Genomic DNA, 14,696 nt, shown 5'->3' on the forward strand with positions numbered 1-14,696 from the left:
AATGAGCGGGAGAGAGAGACGGGGAGGGATCGGGAAATGACCTCGGGTCGGAATCGAACCCGAGGTCCCTGGATTTATGGTATGGTGCCTTAGCCACCTGAGCCACGATTTTACGTGGCGAACACAGACAAGCAGAGTGATACACACACCATGAAACATCCCAGTGTGGTTACACTAAATATAAGCTCTCTTGGAACACTGCACGTCCAATCAGATTAGTGAACTGGAACTGACTGTAGTATACAGTGGGGGAAAATAAGTATTTGATACACTGCCGATTTTGCAAGTTTTCCCACCTACAAAGACTGGAGAGGTCTGTAGTTTTTATCGTAGTTACACTTCAACTGTGAGAGACGGAATCTAAAAAAAAAAATCCAGAAAATCACATTGTATGATTTTTTTTTTTTTTTAAATAATTATTTCATGCAATAAAATGCAAATTAAGTATTTGATACAATAGAAAAACAGAACTTAATATTTGGTACAGAAACCTTTTGTTAACAATTACAGAGGTCAGATGTTTCCTGTAGTTCTTGACCAGGTTTGCGCACATTGCAGCAGGGATTTTGGCCCACTCCTCCATACAGATCTTTCAGGTTTCGGGGCTGTCGCTGGGCAACACGGAGTTTCAGCTCTCTCCAAAGATTTTCTATTGAGTTCAGGTCTGGAGACTGGCTAGGCCACTCCAGGACCTTGAAATGCTTCTTACGGAGCCACTCCTTAGTTGCCCTGGCTGTGTATTTCGGGTCATTGTCATGCTGGAAGACCCAGCCACGACCCAGCCAGACAAAAATGCTCTTACTGAGAGGAGGATGTTGTCCAAAATCTCGCGATACATGGCCCCATCCATCCTCCCCTCAATACAGTGCAGTCGTCCTGTTCCCTTTGCAGAAAAGCACCCCCAAAGTATGCTGTTTCCACCCCCATGCTTCACGATTGGGATGGTGTTCTTGGGGTTGTACTCATCCTCCTTCCTCCAAACACGGTGAGTGGAGTTTATACCAAAACGCTCTATTTTGGTCTCATCTGACCACATGACTTTCTCCCATGCCTCCTCTGGATCATCCAGATGGTCATTGGCAAACTTCAGACGGGCCTGGACATGTGCTGGCTTGAGGACGGGGACCTTGCACGTGCTGCAGGATTTTAATCCATGACGGCGTAGTGTGTTACTAATGGAAATCTTTGAGACTGTGGTCCCAGCTCTCTTCAGGTCATTGACCAGGTCCTCCCGTGTAGTTCTGGGCTGATCCCTCACCTTTCTTATGATCATTGATACCCCACGAGGCGAGATCTTTCATGGAGCCCCAGACCGAGGGAGATTGACAGTCATCTTGAGTTTCTTCCATTTTCTAATAATTGCGCCAACAGTTGTTGCCTTCTCACCAAGCTGCTTGCCTATTGTCCTGTAGCCCATCCCAGCCTTGTGCAGGTCTACAATTTTGTCCCTGGTGTCCTTAGACAGCTCTTTGGTCTTGCCCATGGTGGAGAAGTTGGAGTTACAGCCCTGCACTCCCGCGGGACTCGCGGGACCCGCCGCAAAGCAGTGCGGCGCAGGACAAATTTTGAAAGCTCATTACGGGCGCGGGCGGGACCGGAAGTGCACATATGCGCGCGGGAGCGGGAGTGCACATATGCGGCGCGGGTGGGAGCGGTGATGAGCTGCAGTCCCGCTAACTAAAAACGTGCTTGAAATAAAATTTATAAATTATTAATTTATGTCTATCATATATAATTTGTGCTGGATATTTTATTTGGCATTAATAAAAACATTTTAAGATGCCTAAATTTGCAGAGAAAGTCAGATTGCCAGATTGAGTGAGAAATGGCATCTTAAACTTGCCATTGATCACTCTAATGACTCGCAGTTCACACCCAGCTAGCAAGAGAACCATGAGTGAATTGATTTACTTGTTGCGTTAGTCTACAACTTTAATCAGAGAGACAGGTTACACAGTGACGGTAGGCTTGACTCAATGCTATCCCAGAAATCTTTCCTGTAATATGCAAATTTGGCTGTCCAATCAGAGGCGGCCAAATTTGCATATTACAGGAAGGATTTCTGGGATAGCATTGAGTCAAGCCTACAGTCACTGTGTAACCTGTCTCTCTGATTAAAGTTGTAGACTAACGCAAGCAGTAAATCAATTCACTTCTTTTACTAGCTCTGCTTTACAATAAAAAAAAAAAACATTGGTACAAAGCAAGCCCATTCACTTTTTTATGCTGATCAGAGAATTACAATGGTTTCTCATGTCATAAAAATTTGCGATTAAATATTTTAATCGTTTGACAGCACTAATTATTATTATTATTATTATTATTATTAGAGATACTACATGCTGAATTCAGAAACAAGGTAAACAATAACAAACGTGAGCTGTAGATATTTATGCTCAAATCCACTTAAAGTAGGGGGTGGGGCACCATCACGCTGTGTCAAGACAAGAACTTTCCTGAGAAATAACGCGAACGTCTGCATCATGCGGGATTTGCGGGCGGGAGCGGGACAAAATATGGCGGGCGGGAGCGGGATTGAAAATCATAATTTTTTTTTTGTGGGCGGGAGCGGGACTGAAAAATCCGACCCGCGCAGACCTCTAGTTGGAGTCTGAGTGTGTGGACAGGTGTCTTTTATACAGGTAACGAGTTCAAACAGGTGCAGTTAATACAGGTAATGAGTGGAGAATAGGAGGGCTTCTTAAAGAAAAACTAACAGGTCTGTGAGAGCCAGAATTCTTGCTGGTTGGTAGGTGATCAAATACTTCATGCAATAAAATGCAAATTAATTATTTAAAAATCATACAATGTGATTTTCTGGATTTATTTTTTATTTTTTTTAAGATTCTGTCTCTCACAGTTGAAGTGTACCTACGATAAAAATTGCAGACCTCTCCATTCTTTGCAAGTGGGAAAACTTGCAAAATCGGCAGTGTATCAAATGCTTATTTTCCCCACTGTAAATATACACTGAAACACAGAACATGCCTGATGTAAAGATATGTATCTACCATTTAAAGGATGCACAAAGTTAGAAGTATTATTTTTGATTCATCCTTCAGTGTAGTTTGAGAATTTTAAAGGCGATATGCAGAACCATGGCCTCACTTTTTGTTTATACATGCATTGAGACCTTAAGAATGGCACAGGAATAGTTTTAAGCGTTAGCAATAAATCTAATATAGTAATTTTTACGATTAAAGTGATTTCATATACAACCCCGATTCCAAAAAAGTTGGGGCAAAGTACAAATTGTAAATAAAAACGGAATGCAATAATTTACAAATCTCAAACTGATATTGTATTCACAATAGAATATAGACAACATATCAAATGTCGAAAGTGAGACGTTTTGAAATTTGATGCCAAATATTGGCTCATTTGAAATTTCATGACCGCAACACATTTCAAAAAAGTTGGGACAGGGGCAATAAGAGGCTGGAAAAGTTAAAGGTACAAAAAAGGAACAGCTGGAGGACCAAATTGCAACTCATTAGGTCAATTGGCAATAGGTCATTAACATGACTGGGTATAAAAAGAGCATCTTGGAGTGGCAGCGGCTCTCAAAAGTAAAGATGGGAAGAGGATCACCAATCCCCCTAATTCTGCGCCGACAAATAGTGGAGCAATATCAGAAAGGAGTTCGACAGTGTAAAATTGCAAGGCGTTTGAACATATCATCATCTACAGTGCATAATATCATCAAAAGATTCAGAGAATCTGGAAGAATCTCTGTGCATAAGGGTCAAGGCCGGAAAACCATACCGGGTGCCCGTGATCTTCGGGCCCTTAGACGGCACTGCATCACATACAGGCATGCTTCTGTATTGGAAATCACAAAATGGGCTCAGGAATATTTCCAGAGAACATTATCTGTGAACACAATTCACCGTGCCATCCGCCGTTGCCAGCTAAAACTCTATAGTTCAAAGAAGAAGCCGTATCTAAACACGATCCAGAAGCGCAGACGTCTTCTCTGGGCCAAGGCTCATTTAAAATGGACTGTGGCAAAGTGGAAAACTGTTCTGTGGTCAGACGAATCAAAATGTGAAGTTCTTTATGGAAATCAGGGACGCCGTGTCATTCGGACTAAAGAGGAGAAGGACAACCCAAGTTGTTATCAGCGCTCAGTTCAGAAGCCTGCATCTCTGATGGTATGGGGTTGCATTAGTGCGTGTGGCATGGGCAGCTTACACATCTGGAAAGACACCATCAATGCTGAAAGGTATATCCAGGTTCTAGAGCAACATCTGCTCCCATCCAGACGATGTCTCTTTCAGGGAAGACCTTGCATTTTCCAACGTGACAATGCCAAACCACATACTGCATCAATTACAGCATCATGGTTGCGTAGAAGAAGGGTCCGGGTACTCAACTGGCCAGCCTGCAGTCCAGATCTTTCACCCATAGAAAACATTTGGCGCATCATAAAACGGACGATACGACAAAAAAGACCTAAGACAGTTGAGCAACTAGAATCCTACATTAGACAAGAATGGGTTAACATTCCTATCCCTAAACTTGAGCAACTTGTCTCCTCAGTCCCCAGACGTTTACAGACTGTTGTAAAGAGAAAAGGGGATGTCTCACAGTGGTAAACATGGCCTTGTTCCAACTTTTTTGAGATGTGGTGTTGTCATGAAATTTAAAATCACCTAATTTTTCTCTTTAAATGATACGTTTTCTCAGTTTAAACATTTGATATGTCATCTATGTTCTATTCTGAATAAAATATGGAATTTTGAAACTTCCACATCATTGCATTCCGTTTTTATTTACAATTTGTACTTTGTCCCAACTTTTTTGGAATCGGGGTTGTAGGTAGCGGTCTGAGTGAATGACCTTGATGTCCGTAATGTCACAGCAGGAAGTCTATCGGTCTCATCGCCATTTCCGCTACACTAAAGCACAGAGCTGACTGCAACTCCGATCCTCCATTTTGAGCTAATTTATCGCCATGCCACGTAAATGTGTTGCTGGCGGGTGCAGTAACACAACAGGAGGTGGATTTATGTTGTATTCATGGCCCAAGAATGTTCAAACTGCAAAGATTTGGATGCATTTTGTGAGAAATTCATGGATTGGACGCCTACAAAGTGGTTTCTCTTTTGCTCTGCACATTTTACTGAAGACTCGTACGAGACCTCTAATCTGTTGAGGAGCATTGGCTATAAGCCCGTATTGAAAGATGGTGCAGTACTAACAGTTAAAGGAAAATAAAACTACAAGAAAAGGAAAGCAAGTTCAGTTGCACCAGTTCTCCCAGAGCGTGAGCCGAGCAGTAACGGCGGAGTACTCAGTATGGAGAATGAGTGGGCCAGTCGTCAGATTTCTCCGCTGGATATGCTCGCCTCAGCAGCAATATCTCATCCTTGCGTGGAAGAAGCGAATGAACGAAGAACTGAAAGTCACATTGTTTCAAAACAATCGGCCGCAAGCTCGACCTTCAGGAAGCGAGAATGCAGCCGGGTAAGATCCGACTATAATTTAGTTACGTAACAAAAACACCACTCGTTGTTTATCTGCATTTAGATTAATACTTGTATTGTGTTTAAGTTACCGGTATAAGATTATTTAATTTGCTTCAGAATGTGATTGTCTCAGTTCATCTGATGTATTTACAGTGGTGCTTGAAAGTTTGTGAACCCTTTAGAATTTTCTATATTTCTGCATAAATATGACCTAAAACATCATCGGATTTTCACACAAGTCCTAAAAGTAGAGAAAGAGAACCCAGTTAAACAAATGAGACAGAAATATTATACTTGCTCATTTATTTATTGAAGAAAATGATCCAATATTACATATCTGTGAGTGGCAAAAGTATGTGAACCTTTGCTTTCAGTATCTTGTGTGACCCCCTTGTGCAGCGATAACTGCAACTAAACGTTTCTGGTAACTGTTGATCAGTCCTGCACACCGGCTTGGAGGAATTTTAGCCCGTTCCTCCATACAGAACAGCTTCAACTCTGGGATGTTGGTGGGTTTCCTCACATGAACTGCTCGCTTCAGGTCCTTCCACAACATTTCCATTGGATTAAGGTCAGGACTTTGACTTGGCCATTCCAAAACATTAACTTTATTCTTCTTTAACCATTCTTTGGTAGAATGACTTGTGTGCTTAGGGCTGTTGTCTTGCTACATGGCCCACCTTCTCTTGAGATTCAGTTCATGGACAGATGTCCTGACATTTTCCTTTAGAATTCACTGGTATAATTCAGAATTCATTGTTCCATCAATGATGGCAAGCCGTCCTGGCCCAGATGCAGCAAAACAGGCCCAAACCATGATACTACCACCACCATGTTTCACAGATGGGATAAGGTTCTTATGCTGGAATGCAGTGTTTTTCCTTTCTCCAAACATAACGCTTCTCATTTAAATCAAAAATTCTATTTTGGTCTCATCCGTCCACAAAACATTTGTCCAATAGCCTTATGGCTTGTCCACATGATCTTTAGCAGACTGTAGACAAGCAGAAATGTTCTTTTTGGAGAGCAGTGGCTTTCTCCTTGCAGCCCTGCCATGCACACCATTGTTCAGTGTTTTCCTGATGGTGGACTCAGGAACATAAACATTAGCCAATGTGAGAGAGGCCTTCAGTTGCTTAGAAGTTACCCTGGGGTCCTTTGTGACCTCACCGACTATTACACGCCTTACTCTTGGAGTGATCTTTGTTGGTCGCCCACTCCTGGGGAGGGTAACAATGGTCTTGAGTTTCCTCCATTTGTACACAATCTGTCTGTCTGTCTGTCTGTGGATTGGTGGAGTCCAAACTCTTTAGAGATGGTTTTGTAACCTTTTCCAGCCTGATGAGCATCAGCAACACTTTGTCTGAGGTCCTCAGAAATCTCCTTTGTTCGTGCCATGATACACTTCCACAAACATGTGTTGTGAAGATCAGACTTTGATAGATCCTTGTTCTTTAAATAAAACAGGGTGCCCACTCACACCTGATTTTTCATCCCATTGATTGAAAACACCTGACTCTAATTTCACCTTCAAATTAACTGCTAATCCTAGAGGTTCACATACTTTTGCCACTCACAGATATGTAATATTGGATCATTTTCCTCAATAAATAAATGACCAAGTATAATATTTTTGTCTCATTTGTTTAACTGGGTTCTCTTTATCTACCTTTAGGACTTGTGTGAAAATCTGATGATGTTTTAGGTCATATTCATGCAGAAATATAGAAAATTCTAAAGGGTTCACAAACTTTCAAGCACCACTGTAATTAGCGTTTTACGTTTTATCAGTGAAAATGCATGCGTGTACATGTATGTTGCATGTTATAACACCTATCCTGTTTTAATGAGAGTCACATGAGACTGTCAGTTCAATTCCATCCAGTTCTCTAGACGGCTTTGTTCTCTTGCTTTATTTCGTAAGGTGGGGCCCCCGTGGCCGACGTGTAACTATCGGATTCACTTTCCGATGGTTCGAACTGATACGGTTCTACGTGTCTAGCAGTAGCGTGTACACACACTCCAATGTCAGGACCATCACAGTCAGATGTGTTACTATCTGAGGAATCCGAATGAAGAGGCCATTGCAACCACTCTCGGCTGCCGAGTCTGGCTTTGGTCTATAGCACCGGTTCCCGCTGTGACGTCACACATTCAGGGCTGGCTGGCTCAGTGGGGCAGCTCGAATGCCAACTTTGCGGTCAATTTTTAACTCTCAAAAAATATATATATATAATTTTTTTTATTCCCAATTTTGCAGCATTACAAGAGTCAAGTTTGGAGATACTATCCACTCAGAAATGTATTGAAAAATAAAGGTTCTGCGTATCTCCTTTAAGAACTTTGCTCCCTCTCCCTTCTTGTCACATCGAACGTATATTTACAGAAAGATAAAAATCTGCTACAAAAAATATGATCAAATACCAAAAAATATTAATATCCTTCTCCTGGTGAAGGTTGAGCCTTGTTCTGCGTTTTCATGCTCTCCTCAGCCGGCGCTCCCAAGGCAGCCGCTGCCCCAACTCCAGCAGCTGAGGCCCCAGCAGCTGCAGCACCTTCTCCACCACCACCACCACCACCTCCTTCTGCTGCTACAGTAGGGCCCATCCCAACCACCATGCCCCCTGTGCCACCCGTACCAGCACAGCCTACCATTTCCAAACCAGGTGAGCCAGATACAGACAGACAGTGGTGCTGCGTGATATAAGGTTATAAGATACGAATGCGTGAGAAACTGACTGACTCTCAAGGGTTCTTTGGGTTTTAATGAAATATGGAATGCAGTGTCTTGATTACAGTTATATATAATTATATTTTTTTGGTCATTTTGCTGAAGTTTCAGCCATCCAATCCACTGCAGCTCCTGCTGCCCCAGCTGCCGATGCCGTAGCAAAGGGAGCACGCTCCGAGCACAGGGTAAGAGACTACTGAGGGTGGTATTAATTATCAAGCAGGAATTTTGCACTCTTAAGCCTACAGATGGTTTTTATAGACTGGAATGTAGACGTGTCCTCCAAAAACACATTTTATAAATCATAAACTGTAGGGGGGTGGACGGACTTGCTTCAGAAACCGTGTAATAATTCAGATATTTTGCATCCTCTTAAACTGCAGGTTAAGATGAATCGGATGAGGCTGAGGATTGCTCAGAGGCTTAAAGAAGCTCAGAACACCTGTGCCATGTTGACAACTTTCAATGAGGTGGACATGAGGTCAGATTTGATTTTTTTTTTTTTTAAAGAGAGAAGAGGCTCTGAGTCATAGACTCATATTGAGAAAGTAGTCTTGTAATGGTGGGGCGAAAGTCCTGTTTGTTGCCTAAACTTGATTAGAACCTCAGCAATGCTAACACAAATGGTTATAGATTGGAATCTGTCCTACAGGAAGAGCTTTTTGCAACCTGATGCCCATTTAAAGCCAGGAATGTAAATATTTGGTACTAATGTCGGTAAAAACAAAGATAAGATTTGGGTAAAATGTGCTTTATTAATTTAGAAGGAAACGTTAATGTCCTCAGACCCCCACCCTCACTTCAGAAGATGACACTTTGAGGATTTCTCCCCCGCGCAAATGGTGGTGTCGGCTTTCAGCTGCGCAGAGGTTTCGTACTCGCGCAAATCTAGTTGGTATCGACGGGATGGAGCAAGACTCCGCAGGCCAGGGTTAGTGCAGAGACGAAGAAGCATGGCCGGTCAGGGGCCGAGAGCATCTGCCCAGCTCTCCCCTGAGAGCAGCCCTCGGAGAGCAAACTGCCTGCAATGTTATGGGCTTTTATGACAAGCCAATAAGATTTGAAAGGTTTAGAAAGTGAAGATTTTTATCTTGTCTTCTCTCCTTTCTCGGAGAGTGTGTCTTGGGACGGTGCTAATTCTGTTAGCGGAGAAACCCTAGAGCTTAAGCGGAGTTGGAGACAGGAAAACAGACAATTAAAAAGCGCTGGGCAAGTGCACCATTTTTATCATACACACAAAGCATTGTCGATAAAATCCATGATGTAGCACTTCAAGGTTGTTGTTTCTGGAGGAGATTTGTTTTGCAGTCTCCAGAAACTATTAACCACGTATTGAAAGAAATACTTCCCTGGAATGTTTATGTAAAAATAAAACATGCAAGTTTTATAATTGAATGTAAATCCAGTTCACTTTTGAGTAGAGATCTGTTGCTTGTTTTCCATCCTGATTTGATTTATTCCCCCGTCCCTGACGACAGCAACATCACAGAGATGAGGAAGGTCTACAAAGATGCTTTCCTCAAGAAGCACGGCATCAAACTGGGCTTCATGTCTGCCTTCGTGAAAGCAGCTGCCTATGCGTTGGTGGACCAGCCAGCAGTCAACGCAGGTATGTTCCTCCAGCCCCAGCTAGTCATGCTTTTAATGTCACCACCTCACAATCGACTACTAGCAAGTATATGTGGTTATTGCGGTTGTATGTTCTGCGTCTAAGATCACGATTTATAGGCTATTTTTTTCCCCCCGTTTCCTTCAGAACCACAGAAACCTGGCCTATATAGACAAGCCGCACTTAATCTAGATTTTATATTTAAGTCGTGAGCCACAACCCAGTGCAGTGAGAGAGGCACTCAAGCTGTAGCTGATATTGTATTTTTCCATTTTCTTGAATATAGTAGTATCTAATTCGATAAGTTTCAGAGTGCAACGTGTTTATCACTTAAATTATAGTGCATCAACAAAAGCCTGCTGGGAAGTCAAAACATGAAACTTTGAATACAATTTGTTTCGGAAACGTAGGCAAATAAAAACCATGAGAAACGAGTCACAGTTGCACGACACGTTCTGTTCGTCACAGCTAATAAAATTCTACTCCAGGTCCAGAGTGAAAGTTTTGTTTTTTGAGATAATATAGATATTTAGGCACTGCCTAAAAGCGGCACTCCTGATGAGTGTATGAGCAAAATATTTGCAAAATCAACCTGAATAGAATAATTTTATATATACTAGTGCATTTCAAAAAATTAGAATATTGTGAAAAAGTTCAATATTTTCCATCAGTTATTTAAGAAAGTGAAAGTTATATATTATAGGCTCATTACACAAACTAAAATGTTTCAAGTATTTTTCTATTTGAATTTTAATCAGTATGGCATACAGTACAAAAACATAAAACCATCTCAAAATATTAGAATATTTCATTTCGAGTTTGAGTAAAACAGTATGAACACAGTGTATCTCTCGGTCTAGTTCAGCACACACAACCACAATCATGGGGAAGACTGCTGACTTGACTGTTGTCCAGAAGATGATCACTGATGCCCTCCACAAGGAGGGTAAGCCACAAAAGGTCATTGCTGAAAAGGGTGGCTGGAAAAGGTGCACAAGCAACAGGGATGGCTGCAGTCTTGAGAGGATTGTCAAGAAAAGTCGATTCAAGAACTTGGGAGAGCTTCACAAGGAGTGGACTGAGGCTGGTGTCAGTGTATCAAGACCCATCACGAACGGACATCTTCAAGAAAGGGGATACAACTTTCGCATTCCTAATATCAAGCTACTCCTGAGCCAGAGACAATGTCCGAAGTGTCTTATCTGGGCTAAGGAGAGAAAGAAATGGACTGTTGCTCAGTGGCCCAAAGTCCTCTTTTCAGATGAAAGTACATTTTGCATTTAATTTGGAAGTCACGGTTCTAGAGTCTGGAGGAAGAGTGGAGAGGCACAGAATCCAAGGTGTTTGAAGCCCAGTGTGAGGTTTCCACAGTCTGTGATGATTTGGGGTGCCATGTCATCTGCTGGTGTTGGTCCACTGTATTTTATCTGCTGACAAGCTTTTTGGAGATGCTGATTTCCTTTTCCAGCAGGACTTGGCACCTACCCACAGTGCCAAAACTACTACCAAATGGTTTGCTGACCAGGATATTACTGTGTTTGATTGGCCAGCCAACTTGCCTGACCTGAACCCCATAGAGAATCTGTGGGGTATTGTGAAGAGGAAGATGAGAAACACCCGACCCAAAAAATACAGATACACTGAAGGCCACTATCAAAGCAATCTGGGCCTCAATAACACCTCAGCAGTGCCACAGACTGATAATCTCCATGCCACATTGCATTGATGCAGTAATTCATGGTTGGGGCTCCTTTACCAAGTATTGAGTGTATAAATGAATATACTTTTCAGAAGTTGGACATTTCTGTATTGTAAATCCTTCTATTTTGGTCTCATCTGTCCACAAAACATTTTTCCAATAGCCTTCTGGCTTGTCCATGTGATCTTAAGCAAACTGCAAATGAGCAGCAATGTTCTTTTTGGAGAGCTGTGGCTTTCTCCTTGCAACCCTGCCATGCACACCATTGTTGTTCAGTGTTCTCCTGATGGTGGACTCATGAACATTAGCCGATGTGAGAGAGGCCTTCAGTTGCTTAGAAGTTACCCTGGGGTCCTTTGTGACCTCGCCGACTATTACACGCCTTGCTCTTGGAGTGATCTTTGTTGGTCGACCACTCCTGGGGAGGGTAACAATGGTCTTGAATTTCCTCCATTTGTACACAATCTGTCTGACTGTGGATTGGTGGAGTCCAAACTCTTTAGAAATGGTTTTGTAAGCTTTTCCAGCCTGATGAGCATCAACAACGCTTTTTCTGAGGTCCTCAGAAATCTCCTTTGTTCGTGCCATGATACACTTCCACAAACGTGTGTTGTGAAGTTCAGACTTTGATAGATCCCTGTTCTTTAAATAAAACAGGGTGCCCACTCACACCTGATTGTCATCCCATTGATTGAAAACACCTGACTCTAATTTCACCTTCAAATTAACTGCTAATCCTAGAGCAGGGGTGTCCAAACTGATCCATAAAGGGCCGTGTGGCTGCAGGTTTTCATTCCAGCCATGCAGCAGCACACCTGACTTGGCTCATTCAATCAACTGAACTGTCTTCACACAGTCAAATACTTGCAGCCACACCCACCCTTGATTAAAGGGTGGGTGTGTCAGTTGATTGAATAAGCCAAATCAGGTGTGCTGCTGCATGGCTGGAATGAAAACCTGCAGCCACACGGCCCTTTATGGATCAGTTTGGACACCCCTGTCCTAGAGGTTCACATACTTTTGCCATTCACAGATGTGTAATATTGGATCATTTTCCTCAATAAATAAATGACCAAGTCTAATATTTTTGTCTCATTTGTTTAACTAGGTTCTCTTTTAGGACTTGTGTGAAAATCTGATGATGTTTTAGGTCATATTTATGCAGAAATATAGAAAATTCTAAAGGGTTCACAAACTTTCAAGCACCACTGTACGTACTGACGTCATACAGTCACAAAAGCTATCAAAAATCAGATTGATGTGTTTTCTTAAGTATGGGGCTCCATGAGCGCCGCATCACTGTGAACAGTGAGTTAATTAAAGATGATCATTTGACCATTCTGATTGACTTTTTTTTTTTTTTCCTCCCCAGTAATTGATGACACAACCAAAGAGATTGTGTACCGGGATTATGTGGACATCAGTGTGGCAGTAGCGACACCAAAGGTGACTTCTGGACCCAGTATTTTTCTCCTAATAATTTGGTAACTGATAGCATTAGCACACACTGCAGCCTCTAAAATGTCATGTCAAAATGGGTCATGTTACGCCTGTAAATGAGTGTGAACATAATGCATTTCTGCAGTAATGTACTATAACCGCTTTAGTACAAATGAGTCCCAGTTTGGTCCGAGAGCCCCAGCGACTAACCTGCTGGATGCTGAAATCTTGTTCTCATGTGGACTCGGTTTTATCTTCTCTGACCCTAACAGTTTTAATTCAGTACTCGATGTACATCTTGTCCTGTCCGTGTGAAAAGTATTTTTGTCCACGAGCGTAAAGTTTGATCGATTGTGATTTTTGTCTGTGTTCTCTTTTCATCCTCACAGGGATTAGTGGTGCCAGTAATTAGAGGTGTAGAAGGAATGAACTTTGCAGATATCGAAAAATCGATAAATGAGCTGGGAGAAAAGGTATTTCCATTATTACCTCTGAGATTGAATACATTTTCATGTGATAACTAAAGATATGAGTAGTTTTTTGGTAATGGAATTACCTTCACAGCAAAATGTAACTTTTTTGTTTCAGTACTCAAGATAATGGTAGTAAATAAAAATTTCACACTAGAGCCCTGCACTCCCGCGGGAGTCCCGCGGGACCCAACACAAAGCAGTGCGGCGCGGGACAAATTTTGAAAGCTCATTGCGGGCACGGGCGGGAGGGGGAGTGCACAATGTGGGCGGGAGAGGTGATAAGCTGCAGTCCCGCTAACTAAAAACGTGTTTAAAATAAAATTTATAAATTATTAATTTATGTCTATCATATATAATTTGTGCTGGATATTTTATTTGGCATTAATAAAAACATTTTAAGATGCCTAAATTTGCGGATGTGGTCTAATCTCGCGTACGTTTCCGATTCCTTTCCACTCTTCCGTGTTTGAGATCTCCGATCATGGCAGAAGAGCAGAGCTCCTCTAGTGAAGCTCACAATGGGTATCTCTGTAAAGCCTCAGCTGCGCATGCCGCCTGGCAACGCGCACCCTCGCTACGTGCGCTAGGTGAAGGATCGGTCAGTGGAGAGCTCAGCTAAGCTCAGCATGTTTAATTCCTCAAGCCAATGACAAGAACTTTCGTGAGAAATAACGCGAACGTCTGCATCATGCGGGATTTGCAGGCGGGAGCGGGACAAAATATGGCAGGCGCGGGCGGGACCGGGACTGAAAATCATAATTCTTTGCGGGCGGGAGTGGGACTGAAAATTCTGTCCCGCGCAGACCTCCATTTCACACTGTCTGGGGTATTTATGGTCAAAACATAAGCATAGAAAAATTGGCTATGTTTAACTCCGAACGCAAAATCTTTTATGAGGAAAGGAAAGTAAGTAACGGAATTACGTCAGGGGGAAAAAAAAAAAAACAACTCAACTTTTCATTTCTTTCAGTTCAAACCAAGATTTCTCCGAAGCGACACTGCTATAATCGGGGTGGTGATTTTTACCTCGCTTGGGATGGCGTCCACTAGGGGGCGAGGTATTGTTTTCGTGGTGGTTTGCTTGTGTTAATGATGTTACGGGAAAACGGCTGGACCAATCTTCATGAAACTTTCAGGCTAGATGGGCATTGGTCTCAAATAGAACCTCCAACATTTTGAGGGTCATCCGGTCAAGGTCAAGGTTTTTGTGGCTACTGCTTCATATAGAGACGGTAGCCACTACGTCATTGTGCTATAAGAGTGCAACAATCAC

At 42.4% G+C, this 14,696-nt stretch overlaps 1 protein-coding gene across 1 annotated transcript in view; it reads left to right on the top strand.

The window, feature by feature from the left end:
* The window catches only part of dlst (dihydrolipoamide S-succinyltransferase), a 65,047-nt gene that overhangs the window by 42,060 nt on the left and 8,291 nt on the right, over positions 1 to 14,696 (top strand). The window contains exons 8-13 of the mRNA XM_060934654.1: positions 7,964 to 8,137; positions 8,308 to 8,387; positions 8,586 to 8,683; positions 9,681 to 9,811; positions 12,883 to 12,956; positions 13,340 to 13,423. Coding sequence (XP_060790637.1) covers positions 7,964 to 8,137; positions 8,308 to 8,387; positions 8,586 to 8,683; positions 9,681 to 9,811; positions 12,883 to 12,956; positions 13,340 to 13,423 — 641 coding nt within the window. The remainder of the gene's footprint in view (positions 1 to 7,963; positions 8,138 to 8,307; positions 8,388 to 8,585; positions 8,684 to 9,680; positions 9,812 to 12,882; positions 12,957 to 13,339; positions 13,424 to 14,696) is intronic.

The sequence above is a fragment of the Neoarius graeffei genome, chromosome 11, assembly GCF_027579695.1.
Source record: "Neoarius graeffei isolate fNeoGra1 chromosome 11, fNeoGra1.pri, whole genome shotgun sequence".
NCBI lineage: Eukaryota > Metazoa > Chordata > Actinopteri > Siluriformes > Ariidae > Neoarius > Neoarius graeffei.